General features: G+C 39.7%; 1 protein-coding gene across 1 annotated transcript in view; it reads right to left on the minus strand.

The window, feature by feature from the left end:
- The window catches only part of Rbcn-3A (Rabconnectin-3A), a 2,573,828-nt gene that overhangs the window by 1,795,358 nt on the left and 763,467 nt on the right, over positions 1 to 15,003 (minus strand). The window contains exon 25 of the mRNA XM_067779516.1: positions 5,730 to 7,799. Within this exon, the coding sequence (XP_067635617.1) occupies positions 5,730 to 7,799 (2,070 nt within the window). The remainder of the gene's footprint in view (positions 1 to 5,729; positions 7,800 to 15,003) is intronic.

Below are 15,003 nucleotides of genomic sequence, written 5' to 3' on the forward strand. Positions count from 1 at the left end.
TTTTTACGCGCATGTATATTGCTGCTGCATATGCCTTTTCCGATGCATCGCAAAAACCCTGTATTTCGATGTCGTCCTCGGGCGTAAAATTTACCCATCGCGGTATCCTAATGTTATCTATTTCGTTATAGTGTTGGGTAAAATTTTTCCACCGTTCTAAGGTAGTTGGGGAGACAGGTTCATCCCACCCGGTGCCCTCTAACCAGATGTTCTGCATTAGTATTTTTGCTACTATGACCATTGGTGCAAGCCAGCCTAAAGGGTCGAAAAGTTTGGCTATAGCGGATAAGATTGCGCGTTTGGTGATGTTCTCGCCATTCTCTAAAACTCCTGCGGTGAAGTAAAACATGTCTGAATGCGCGTTCCATCGTATTCCGAGTGCCTTCACCGAGCTAGCCTCTTCAAACGCTAGGAAGTCCTCGCTGAGCAAATCCGTTTTGGGGATGTCCTGAAGGATTTCCTCACAATTGGATGTCCACTTGCGCAATGGAAAGCCAGCTGAGTGTAATGCTTCGCGAATCTCGTTCCTAGCTCTGATGGTTGACGCTATTGTATGCCCTCCAGATAAAACGTCGTCGACATACATACTTTCGCGTAATATACCCGATGCTATTGGGTGGGTATTTTCTACATCATCAGCCAATTGTAGAAGTGACCGTATCGCGAGGTAGGGGGCGCAGTTTACACCAAAGGTGACCGTCTTTAGTTCGTAAAGACTGATGGGTTCGTTGGGGGATGTTCGATGGACAATTCTTTGAAATTTGGCGTGATTATCGGTCACCCAAATCTGCCTATACATCTTTTCTATGTCGCTATTAAAGACAAAGCGGTACAGTCTCCAACGTAGAATTAAAATAGGCAAGTCTGCTTGGAGTACTGGACCTGGGTGGAGTATGTCGTTTAGACTAATGCCATTTGCTGTAGGACTTGACGCGTTGAAGACGACGCGCACCTTGGTGGTACTTTCCGCCTTTACAACGGCGTGGTGGGGCAGGAAATAATTATCCGAATCGTCGGATGGTACATTATTTTTAATTTTCCTCATATGTCCAAGCGTTTCGTATTCGGATAACACCCGAACATATTCTTTCCCTAACTCTTGGTTTTTTAGTAATCGCCCCTCATTTCTGAAGAATTGTGAACATGCGCGCTTTAGGGACGGTCCTAATTTAATATTCTCAGGGTAATCCTGCCTGAATGGTAGCGAAACTATATACTTCCCATTTTCATCACGTTTTGTCGTTTCCTTAAATAGTTGTTCACAATACCTTTCTTCTTCATTAAGCATTTTATTTTTGGGAACATTTTCTACCTCCCAGAAAGCTTTTAATTGGTTATCCAACGCAACCTCGTTGTAGAATGACATGATGCTCTTCGTTGGACTCGGTGCTTCGATGCGACCGGTTAGTATCCAACCGAACACTGTCTCTTGGGCCAAAAGTGTATTTAGTACATTCTTTTTCAGACCACTCAGTATAATTTGGGGATATATGTCTCCTCCAAGTATGAGGTCTACATCTTCGTTGATGTAGAACCTCTTGTCTGCCAAAACCAAGTCTGGGAATGCCTGCATAGTCATGACGTTGATATGGCAGGATGGAAGATTCCCAGTGAGTTTGGCTAGGACTAGAACGGGTGTAGTCAGGCTGAAGCAGGAATCCACTGGTGAACGTAATTCAATTTTGGATGCTTCTTTCACCTGGGCTGACACCGAATTTGTGATGCCTGAAACTTGGGCATGCATTTTTCTCGCTGGCAAATTGATTCTGCGTTTCAGTCTTTCAGTTATAAAGGAACATTCAGACCCTGAATCAATTAATGCCCGTGCGGAGAAGTCGGTACCATTATGGCGAATGTGTACGCGAGCAGTTCCTAATAGCACGCCTGTGCTGGAATTGGCATGACAGGATTTTACATTCTGGTTCGCAGATTGTCGCGCCTGTGCCGAAGTTGTTGGGATATTATCCGCATCTTTGAAAGGATTGCGTACAGCCGTGTGCTGAGATGTATCCGCATGCAGGAGCGTGTGGTGACGAGAATGGCACTTGGAACAGTTGTAGGAACTGGTGCACTTCGTCACGGTGTGTCCTGGGGATAAGCAATTCAGGCAGCCACTTGTGGATTTTATAAATTTAATCCTTTCTACTGGGGTTAACTCGCAGAAGCGTGAACAGTTGCGTAATCTGTGTTCAGGGGATTTACACATTTTACAAATTGATTTTATTGTTTGCTTGGATACTTTCGTTTGAAAAGCACCAAGTCTTTTCGTAGGGGGTTCCGTTGATTGTCGCGACGCGTTTGGTTTTTGCACTTTCGAAGTGGCATGCCCTGTAAAACCAGACACTGTTTCAAGTGTCTGAAACCGATTAGACAGGAATTTATCCATATCCTCCCACTTGGATATGTCCATTTTATGGTCTATACTTTGCTCCCAAAGAGCCAGCGTGCTCTCTGGTAACTTGGTTGAGCATAGATAGGTCAGGATTGCATCCCAATTGGAAGTGTCAATTTTGTGGCATTTGAGGGACGAAATACAATTATTTATATCATTTTGCAGCTTTTTTATTGAACTGCTACACTCACTTTCTACCTTTTTTAAGTTAAATAAAATTTTTAGTTGTGTGTTAACTAAGATACGTTTGTTTTCGTATCTTTCACACAAGTTTTTCCAGGCCATCTCGAAACCTTCATTTGTGAGAGGGCATTTTTTTACGATATCTTTTGCTTCGCCCTGCGTTTTGTTGTTGAGATGGAATAACTTTTCCACCCCTTTCAAGCTGGAATTGTTTATATAAATTGCCGTGAAAAGGTCGCGAAAAGTTGGCCAAGACAGATAATCCCCTTTAAAAACTTCCGTGTCGCAAGCAGGGAGGCGAATTTTATGCCCATGAGGTTCTTGCTCAGGGTTGACGTTCTTTTCATCCTTCTTGTATTTTTCTGCCTCAGCAGATATAGACGCTGAACATCGCACGTAGATTGCGTATGCTGCCTTTTGCTTCTTTCTGATCGCCATAACGTCATCCGCTGACACCTCATCAGATCCCAATAGCGAATCAAACGCAGACTTTACCTTCTTCCACAAGAGCCGCAACTCTTCCTGCTGTATTGCAAGGGTGTGTTTGCTATGGTCGCTCTCCGGAATAAGGCTGTAATCTTTATCAAACTCTGCGATTGACTCTGCTAAACGGATGTAGGTTTCCATTGTTTTATTTACGTTTATTAACGAGAAAATTTCCGATTAGAAAAATAGAACTCTTCTGAGTTAATATGCCTGCCCAGCCCTAAATAAAAACTATTGAACTTCGAGTTTATTATTTATTTTGTTTATTGCAGACTTTTTGTCTTGGTAGCGACAACGAAAAGGGTTTATTTTATGGACTTTTTTGTCACAACAGGGACAACAAAAAGGATTTATTTTTGGACTTTTTGTCACAGCAGCGAAAACAGCAAAAGATTTAATGTACAAATTTTTGTCTCAGCGGCAACAGCAAAAGGGGACCACTCGCCACCTCCACAAATAATGGGTGTATTTTTGAAGAAGTGAAAAAATGCGTGCGATATTGTAAAAAAGCGCCAAAAAAAGTGTAAAAAGTGTTTAAAAAGTGAAGTGAGCACCGGATTAATTAATTAAATTGAACTTAATTTCGTGTTTGTGAAGTACAAAAGAAACAACAACAAAAACCTATTTAGTATGGTGCGGAAAGTGAGGTTAGGTTACCCTCTTCCTTGTGTTGTGTCTGGAAAACCTTACCACTGGTGGGGGGATGGACCAGATAATCACAAGGACTGAAACTAAAGGCTAACAAACCGAGTGATTTAACCTTTGAAATTAGAAAAATAAATTGGTGCTCACTAAATCACTTCACTGTTTTCACTTTTATTTTTAATTTTTCGCGCACTACACGGGGTTTTTTTCTTTACTTTGCAAAAAACAACACTAAAAAAAAAAAGTGGCAAGAAATATGAACTTACTTTGTTTTTGTGGAAAAACTGATTGTGCTGTGCTGTGGTTGGCGAATATGCTGTGGCTCTGGTCACCTATGTACAATATAATAACTCCAACTTTTTCCTTGTCAATTTTTGGCCGCTGTGATCTGCTGTGGCAAATAAATTTTTTGTAGGCAAAATCCTTCGGCAAATTGTCTAGTAGGCAAAATGTGCTGTGTTGTGGACTGTATATATAAAGAGGCGCTTTTAGTTCCTGGTGAGGAGGACCAATGTTCGGCCTGAGTGCGTCGTAAACCGGCAGCGGGTAGGCGCACAAGGGTCGATCTTGGAGTGGATGGCTCAAAAGAAATAAATAAGTACAAAAAGGGGAATTCCTCGTTATAAAATAATATTTAATTTGAGTGTGCGGAAATGTAAAAGAGGATACAATATTACCTTTGTGTATATCTGGACGATGGTGATCCTGGGCGATGTGTGCTGGTTGGCGGTCGATCGAAAAAGAGGCCGGTTGTGCCGTTGATGACAACCGCTAAGCCGCGAAAAGGTCCTCTGGTATTAAGGAGGCGAAAAACCACACACACAACCACCCTTACGTATACGTGCATGGGTGCTGACAACCTGCACACACACATGCATGTGTACGCAACGCATACATGTGAATGCATGCACACAAATGCGGCGTGAGTGTGGGTGGCTGGAAATATTATTAAAACATTAGGGAGGGGCGCCGTCAATCAAGTGAAAGTTAGGCATTGGGCCTAAACAGACAACGAAAGTAAATTTCGACATTTGGAGAGATTATTCGAAAAAACTTTTTCTATTAACTATAAACAAATATAGCAATAAATAAATAAAAAAAAAATCGCAATATTTGTAAAAATATAACAATATTTGTTAACAAAAATAGGCCTATGCACTGCGGCTGATCCATACGAATCGATTCATATAATATATGATTTTACGTATGCTAAGTATGCTGACAGTTGATTGTATGCAAAGTTTTGTTAGCGTTTTAATATATCGATGTTCGCCCACCGAATTAAGATTTCTGGGAACCAAAATTGTGTTTCAGTACAGCTCTTAACATTTTGGGCGTGTTTTAGCAGCCAAGTGCTAAAGCAAAGAATTAAACAATTTTTAATTGTTTTCATTTTCATTTCTGTATATGGCCGATATATGTAATACTCCTATATTGCTACAAAAAGCTAGGTACATTCCCAAACATCAGAGTGCCGATATATTGCTGTTTAAACGTTTTTGTTTTTGTATTCAATAATCGAATGTACCTAAATTTAAATTTTTTCTTGTCACACTTATGCTGCTACAATCACAAATATTTTATAGGCTGTCTTTCGAATTAAAAACACATTGCGAGCATTTTCTATTAGCAATATAGGGGTATAACATACATGATATGGCCACTCTGAAAAAGAGCGTCAGAAAATTTCGCCCGGTATTGTTTTGTGTATGCAAAATATCTGCGCGTAAGTTGAGAAATGTCAGCACACGACGCGGCGATAATCGTCGTCGCCCGGCATTGTGTTTACAACTTTATATATAAAAATTGTACATGACAAATAAAAACCTAGTTTAATGTTTCATTGAAATCATAGGAAGTCAGCTCAATAATTAGTTAGCTAACTGTGTTAATATAGGGGATATTAACTACGTTACTGTTACTGTTCTACCTAGGTTATATAGTACATTATCTTTTGTTAAACTGCATCAAAATGGGAGCTCGCAGGGTTACACTATATGGTAAGAAAGCAATTTTAACTTACATTCATTGAAATGTCTGATATTTTCATATAAGATTTCGTTTCAACATCATCATAATTGCAATAGTTGCATAACTGCTTTAGAGCTTCCACTTCCTTTTCTAACCAGATGTAAAGTTGATAACGTAGTTGACCACCATCGACCTCAAACCCAGTTGCTAACGTTGAAAGTTCCTCCATTAAAATTTTTAAGCATGCAACAAATTTTAGTTGCTGTGCCATAATATCGATTTTAATATATTTCGCAGCCTCTGTGTGTACCTTCTCAGCACATAATTTGTTTTGAGATGGGCTAGTTTCTCTTTCCTCGACACCATTATCCCATTTAATTTCAAATGCATTGGCTTTTTTGAATGCCGAAATGGGACTATCACAATTGAAATTTATATCAGAATCGGATACCGGTTCGCTCCAATCAATCATACCAGATGTAATTTGGTCTTTGTTAAAAGCTTCAGAGCTTGAATCTTCCAATATTGTATTGGAATCCATAATTTTTACAGGCAGTTTATTTAGCACCTCCAAAGCTAAAGCTGGACAGCCGGCCTTGAAATGAGCGTAGGCTGTAGTAAAGTAAAGCTGTCTCTCTATAGGTGTAATGGAATCTTCCAATTGAAGCTGTTTATCGTTTGTATTTATTTGACTCTCGCCAGAATAACTGAATCCAGAAAGAATAACATTTGTGCATTTCTTTTCCTGGGCAGATAAAGCCAAACTCTGCCGTACTAAAAGAGGATGCGTTCGTAAATATATATAAAAGTTAAATACATTAGGATTAGTTGCAGAATTTTCGGCTTTAAACATATCTTCGTCCTTAAAGGCTGCGTGATTAACGCCCACTCCGTTTAATAACAACGTATGCAAACTTTCTTGATATTTCTTTAAAATCCAGTATGTTATTGACCGAAGGAATGGGTCAGGATGCGCTTTATTGATATCTACAGCGCTATTTTCATCACGTATTCCGAGAATATGTTCGGAAAGTAATCTTCGATAAGTCGATTTACAAGATATTTCAACATCATCTTCATATAGTCTTGTGATTACCAATGCCAACTGAAAGTCTTCTAATTTGTTTATACAAACTTCTATGGCATCATTTAAAGAATTTGCCAGGAGGAAAAATGCAACTGCATGCTCAAAACGTTGTTTTCCCAGAAGAACAAAGGCGTTTTTAAGAGCTGCCTTTCTCCATCTGTCTTCAGAAAAGTTATTAGAGAAAAATGCCGTCATTTTGTCATCACGCTTAGATCTAAAAAGTCCCCATACAATTGACTTCTTCTTCATAGCTAAATAAAATATGGCAGCATCCAGTGGATCCTGTTTCATTTGATATGCATTTTTAGCTAATTTCTCCACGCAAATTCGTATAGTATTTATATTTTTCAACCAATATCCTACACCTAGATCCTTTAATGTTGCCCATTTCAGATCTCCTTTTGAATATGAAGGAATAAGATTTAAAAGTTCATCTTCACTTTCAGAATGAAAGGCCCATACGATATTAGACGTTCCAATACCGTGCTTTTGGAATTGTGCTCGCTGGTTTAAAGGCAAACAACGCAACAGATAAGTAAAATGTTTCATAGCGAGTAGAAAGCGTAAGCCACAATCATCTAAGGCTTCGGACATTGCATTGCCAGATATGTCCTTAGACATATTTTTACCAGGATCGGCAACAAATTTCTCACTAAAATCACTATTAAAGTTTGCTACAGTATCTGCCAAGGCTAGCAGATGCATTTGATCTAAGGATGACAACCCAGGCAAATGAGTATGGGTGAGAAGACGTGATAAAAGCTGTCCTTGTCGTGAACCGAAATGGGATATACTAACATTCTCTGGCATTGATAGTTTTCTACCAATATTGCATTGCTCATCTTCATTTTCGAGAAGATCGTCCAAATTGTCTTCTGATTTACTTATTTCAAAAAGTTCATTATAGTCTTTGCTTTTTTCTAGGATACTTATTCCTTGCCCTGGCAATTCTTTGTCTGCGTTTAAGAGTACCCAAAGCGGTAGTGGAGGTATAGATGTAATTTCTGTGTAATCGAGCATCAACTCCTCAGGGACCTGTAAAAATAAAATTGTAGTTATACATTAATTAATACTTTTGAAGAAGTTGTACATCAGAGTTGCGGTTAGTGCACTACGATTTGAGTGAGTTGTACTTAAACTCACTTTCTACTACCAGCATAGGATAAACTAGTATTGTTCCGATACCGCCCTGTACTCGATACCTGTACTCATTAAAAGGTATCGAGAGAAGTAATTGATACCAGCAAAGTATCGAGAAAAAATACTCGATAATTACTCGTATCGTACTCATTCTGTGCATCTCGGTTTCAGCTCGTTTGAATACTGGTCGGTAGTTTTGTTTGTGTGTTCCGGTGGAATTTTGTGCAAGCCAATTATTGAGCGGAATAGAATATTTTGAAAATCGAACTTTTCTCGAAAACTTGTACGAGTAAACCGACTACAATCTAAAGAAACTCCTTCTGTGTAGGAATCAGTTCGCCTACCAGCAGAGCTGGGTAAATTCAATTCCATTACATTACCCATTACATTCCTCAGTAATTGTGAAAAGTTATCAATTCCTTTCCTCCAATTGATTACATTTCAATTCCTCAAAAAAAACTACCAAAAGGAATTTGGTTTCTTGAGGCTCAAGAACAAAAAAGTTTTTGTCTGTTATTGAAAAAATAAAAAATACTTTGCTCAAATATAATTTCTGTCCCAGTACTTTCGAAAGTAATTGCAAATGTAATTGAAAACTTTCCAATTACGTTACAAGGAATGGAAAAGTACTTTCGAATTTCCCATTCCATTCCTCAAGGGAATTGCGAAAGTAATTGAAAAACTACAAGTTAGTTTGTGTATAGGAATTTACTCCGGTTCATGTGGGTGACTTTTCGGGTCACACTTTTCATTATTTCATCAGATTTTTCTTGTGAGTGATAACTGAAAGCATTTAGAAACACCAATGAAAATAAAATCATTATCCTCCAAAGTTCACAGCGGAGGAACTTTAACCTCCGCTATCAAAGGGTGGTGGCTATAAGAAAGCAGCATACTTTTTAATTTTCTTTGATATATTCAGCTAGCATAACGTAAACACCATTAATTATTTAAAATGCGTTTTCATTTGTTGTTACATATTTCACAAATGCAATATAGAAAACAGGATTCCAGATGTAAAACGTATTCAAATAAAAAACTATTTGTGTTGAAGAAATTGTAAATTTTCGCATGGATTACCTGGCTTTATATGGGAAAAGGGTTTGGAAGTATGCTTCTAATATCCCTCACTAAGGTAGGCACCTTGTTCTTTGTGTGGGGGCTTAGCCGAACACCATAGCGCCCGACTATGAGGCACAGCGGTTTAGGACTGGCATCTACGCCGTTTCGCCTTATAGGAGGGCGGCGGAATGTCGGTGACCAACAACTTCCAACCCCCTAATTCACGGCGTTATTCGGACTATGCCTATTGGACGATTTGCAGCCAGGGGAATGAAGCCTTCCCGATACCAGACCACTCGGGAAGTATTGATGGCATTACCACAGTAAGGGACGCTGCTGTGGAGGACGGTTCTTTCCCGGACATAATACTGAACCGCTGAGCCCGCCTTGTCGGGCAGGTGGTCCTTCGACCAAGATGAACGACTCATTAACTAATTGAAATAAGGACGATGATTAGATGAGGACTTAGTCGCAAGCCAAGGTCGACAAATACGCATTAAGTCGCGCGTCGGACTCGGGGAGTGACAGTAGCGCTGATTCAATGAACTCTGTGTTGAAAAGCACACAAAGGAAAATGGTGTAGAAGAGTGGGGAAGGGTACTGGGCAGAGGAAGTAAGAGAGCCCTGTCGCATTACCGATCATCACTAAGAATTGTCCAATACCTGGGAGCAGTGGTCGAACCAACAGAAGCGGAGATCGAGCACTTGGAATTGGCTCATGAGGCGGTAGATGTAGGTCGAAGGCAGTTCAAAAGAACGAAAATCGACACTGATGATGGCACAACGCCGGAACCGGGTTGTCTCAAAACCAAATTTGACAAGGGATGGCGGAAAATCGTTCCAATATACAGCAGTTCAAAAGGTTTGCTGCGAGAAAGGAAGAGTAGGAAGAAGTGTCGAATGGCAGAATGAAGAGGCAACGTTCGGCGGAAGGCGAAAAGTCTGCTTTGGAGAGTCTGAAAGGACACAGTCCCAGAGCCGCGAGGCAGGGCAGCCGCATAGACAAGATAAGTAGGCCTAAAGCTATAGGACTGGTGGCCCCAATAGCGAGATATCAACCACCTCGAAAGCTGCAAGTCAGAGCAAGGACATCAAAAGTGGCGCAGTGCCAACCAGGGAAGTAGCAGATAAGCCAAAGACTCCGGCTTTTCCCGAAAAGATGAGCGATGTGGCAAAGTAGTCACTGACGTTGCCGCTGGTTGATCGTAGGAATCGTTTCGGACAGATGACTACTGAAAGATGGAGATCTGTAGAAAGGGAGCTTACTTACATAATGCTTAAGATGATACGGGAACAACCACGTAAGGCCATGGTGGGAGGATGATAGCGTCCGCGAGCTCGCTGTGGATGGTGGAAGTGGTTCCAAACCTCCAAAGCCAATGCATGAACGCGAAGTTCGAGGTGGTGGATAAAGCGCAAATCCCCACGGTACCAAAAGTGAAAGTATAGATAACATGCGTGATGAAGTCGAAGGATACACTGCGACTTCTGCAGAATCAGAATCCGAATATACCTACACAGGATTGAACATTGGGATCTATACATTGATTTCCATTGTGCTGCAATATCGCCAGGCTCAACGCTATGATTCGAGCTCACCTGAATATGTTTAAAAATTAATTAAAATATTTTTTAAACTCCTTATCTAACCCAAAAAAACACAATGATAACACAGGCCGACAGCATCTCAGACCCAGAAACTGGACTATATATTTTCGATGGATTTTGATGCTATGAATGGAAATCTGGCCTCAAAATTTCTCTATCAGCTCTGGTTTTCGAGATATCCTAACCTAAAAATGATTAAACCCTAGAAACCACCCCTACCACACCACAAAATTTCAAAATGCGATATCTCAGCGAAGAAATATTTGAGAAAACTCAGCTCCATTTGAAAGAAAAAGACTTGTATTTAAAGATGCCATCCTTAAATTTTGGTGAGAGAAAACATCTGCAAACCTAACCTCAAATATGGGCAAAAACGGTGTTTTTTTGCACTTTAGGTCCATGTTTGGGCCATATTTGGATTCAGCGCATCATAAACCTTCGAAAGTATATATTCCGGTATCTGGGTCTGTTTGTTGATTGAATTTTGTCGGCTTTTAAATTAAAATATCTTATACTATGTTCAAACAGAAAAATAAATTGAGGAAATTTCGATTTGAATACAACTCGATTCAGCATACACAATAGTAATTTGATAGCTGGTTGGCTCATCTCTACAGCAAGAGCATACCTTTGTTCAGACTGTCAAAATGTGCGTGTTGGTATTAGGCGAATGAAATGGAATGAAAACATAAAACTTTGAAATTTTTGTGTGTTGTAAGAAAATGTGTTCAATGTTTTTGTTTCATTTTGAGTTTGCCATCTTCTTTTGACCATCCCTACTCCAGTGAAATGAAAGACATAAAATCAGCTGATGATATGAGCCAACCATATAGTTCAGCCATGCGTAAGTGACGTTTAAATATACTCAATAAACACACTTTACAATGTTGCATTTGTAGTTTGAAACAATTTATTACGCAATTTTTTTTAAATTGGCAATTTATTATTACAATTTGTTATATGACAAATTGCGTAATAAATTGCCCAAATAGTATAAATTGCCAATTTGGTGTGTGTTTGAACCTAGTATTAGGAGTAACATTCGATCGCATTCTCACCTTCAAGACGTATGTATGCCATCGAAGTTGTATCTAGAGTACAAACCCGCAACGAAATCCTCAAGTCGCTTGTCAGTAGGAGTTGGGGAAAAGATGAAAAAACGTTGCTAGCCATGTACAAAGCAATAGGACGGCCACTCAACAGCAAATCTAAACTACGATGATACAATCTTACCATAACCTTCCTCATATATGGCGAGAAGAAATGAATTTAAAGTCATTGAAGGCAGTGCTTGTGTTTTAAAAACATTTTCTTATGATCCAAAAAGTTACTATGGCCTCATAAAATCACCGCTTGAATCGTACAATATTTTTTACACTAAGAATTTTTCATTTACTTTTGCAATTCCTTTGAGGAATGGGAAATTCGAAAGTACTTTTTCCATTCCTTGTAATTTAATTGGAAAATTTTCAATTACATTTGCAATTCCTTTCGAAAGTTTTTGGACAGAAATTACATTTGAACAAAGTATTTTTTTCTCAATTACAAACAAAAGATTTTTTGTAGTTGAGCCTCAAAAAACGAAATTACTTTTGGTATTTTTTTTTTTTTTTGAGGAATTGAAATGTAATCAATTCCTTTGCTGTGGAGGAAAGGAATTGATTACTTTCCTCAAGTACATGTACTGAGGAATCGACGGGTATTGATTACCTAAAGTAATCATTACTACCCAGCTCTGCCTACAAGTCAGGGAAATCCACGGAGGAAGCTATTCATAGCCTGACTGTAAAAATTGAAAAGGCCCAAGATTCAAAAAATATAGCCCTGTGCGCTATTAGTGACATATCAAGAGCTTTGATAACACAATACATCAAGCTATCGAACAAGCTATGATTGACAAGGACATAAGCCCTATGGTAATTTGATGGCTGCTGTCCATGTGAAAGAGTAGAAATATCCATTTGGATCTGGGAGGGACAACTGAATTCCGGACACAAGAGGTTACCCACAAGGGGGCGTGCTCTCCCCTCTCATGTGGACCCTGGTCATCGATGACATCCTTACGCAGATGATCTAGTTATTTGTATCACAGGGATGCACGAGGAAACAATATCAGATTGCATGCAACAAGCTCTTTGCATCACAGTGAGGTGGTGCGATACCAAAGGTCTATCAATCTTAACAAAAAAAATCCCAGAACCATCCCTGGGTGGCACTAAAATACAATTCTCAATGGAGGCAAAATACCTAGGGGTCACACTGAATAGAACCCTCAAGTGCAATGCTCATTTGGATACTATCGTAAACAAAGCAGCAAGAGCTTTCTCCGTACTCGACTCTACGGCAAAACATGGATGATATCTCCAAAAATGGTATACTGGACATTTAGTACTGTTGTAAGACCAATATTCACCTATGCTTCCCTAGTTTGGTGCCAGAAGGCCACGCAAAGAACGGAAACAAAACAAACTTCATCGACTAGTTTGCATTGGCATAACGGGTGCGATGAGAACGTCACCTGCACTTAGTGCTTTAGTGGGAATACCTCCCTTCCCTATTCTGATAGAGAAAGAGGCAAGACTAGGCACACTAAGACTTCAAAATATTTCGGATTTCGGGCATACGAAAGTAAGTAATAACAAAATTCATAGGAAATCCCACATTACAACTACTTGACGTAATGTCCCCAAAGCCCAGAATCAAACGGAACTTTGAAGTGTCTATTGTGGACAAGATCCAATGGTAAACAGGGGATCCTTATAATGACCCTGACTCAAAGGTCTAGTTCACGGCCGGATCGAAATTCGATAACGAAAGAACGAGAGCTGGCATCTATGGGCCGAACTTCAAGAAATCGACACCAATGCGATGCTTCACCATATTTTAGACAGAAATCCATGCAATAGAAGTCTGCGGTAGAGAATGTCTGCGGAGAAGCTCATCCTCGAAGAGCATCTACATTATGTTGGACAGGCAGGCGGCCCTGCGTGACTTGCAATCCTACACAGTTAAATCTAAGCTAGTGGATGACGGCATTGAAATCCTTAATGATCTGGAAGCCAAAAACAAGGCTGTTAGGATGCGTTCCCGGACATGAGGGCCATGAAGGTAATGAACATGCAGATTACCTAGCAAAGCAGGGTGCTATAGCAGCATTCTATGGTCCAGAGCCCTTTTATGGACTCACAAAAGCGCACACCAGGGAAACCATAACTAACTGGGAAACAAAAGAATTCAGACGTCACTGGATTGACTGCCGAGGCCAAAGACAGGACAAACTGTTTATACTTCCGGCAATGAAAGTATCAGCCAAACTCATTAGTCTAAGTACGGAGGACCCAAGAACTCTTACTGGGTGCTATACGGGACACTCTGGCCTACGATATCACCTAAGTAAGTTAAATCTATCCGATACTCAAATTTTTTGCTTCTGTGAGCTGGAGGCTGAAACGCCGGTTCACATTCTCTGCGAATGCGTCTCTTTGGCAAGGCAGAGACTCTCCTATCAGTAAAAAGCCTGAAGAGGTACTTAGATACATCAAAAGCCTTCACATACAAAATTAGGCTCAACGGTAATGCACAATAGATTTGCACAAAGGTTGCAGTGTTTCCAGGCCTAATATTAATAATAAAAAACCGACTACAAAAAATTCGTGTTACTATATCAAAGTATTTATTATGTATTCGTAGCCACTTGTTGCGGCACGACACTAGGAAGACCGGCGGTAAATGCTCCGCTCAATTAGGCAATTTACAAGGTCTCCTATTCGTCGTTTATACTATAACTTTAAAACCATAATATATGCATCGTTGTTGTTTCTCATATAAAATTTTAATAAGCCTATGTTTACCAAATATGCGAAGTTATTGTCAAATATTTCAATTATTTATTTTTGTAAGTTTCAAACATAAAAAATTAATAAACAAATACAAGGGGCGATAACCTCCGAAGAGATTTTAAGCCGGGCTTTTCTTCCAATTTGCGTCGTGCTCCTTTTACTTTTTCCTAAAAATTGAAACCTACATTTTTACGCCGACTCCGAACGGCATCTGCAAGGCAGATGAGTTTTCACTAACAAGATTTCCATGGCAGATATACACTCGGAGTGTTTGCAAAATCACTGCCAAGGGGCGACCCCGCTAAGAAAAACTTTTTCTAATTGAAAAAACTTGTTTCTAAATGTTTGATGTTGCTACACCCGGGAATTGAACCCAAGCTCTTCGGCGTGGTAAGCAAAGCACGCTACCAACGCCCCACGGAGGCCTCTGGGTTTTTTTCATTAAAAAATCCATAGTAACAATGTAGAAATGGTTATTGTTACTTTAAAGATTAGCAGTTTTGTAAATTTCGAATTTTTTAAGCTTTTTATGATGGCCCTTCTTATGGATGTATTTAAATTCTACAAACAACCCAAGAAGGTGCTCATAA

The sequence above is a fragment of the Eurosta solidaginis genome, chromosome 4, assembly GCF_040869045.1.
Source record: "Eurosta solidaginis isolate ZX-2024a chromosome 4, ASM4086904v1, whole genome shotgun sequence".
NCBI classification, from domain to species: domain Eukaryota; kingdom Metazoa; phylum Arthropoda; class Insecta; order Diptera; family Tephritidae; genus Eurosta; species Eurosta solidaginis.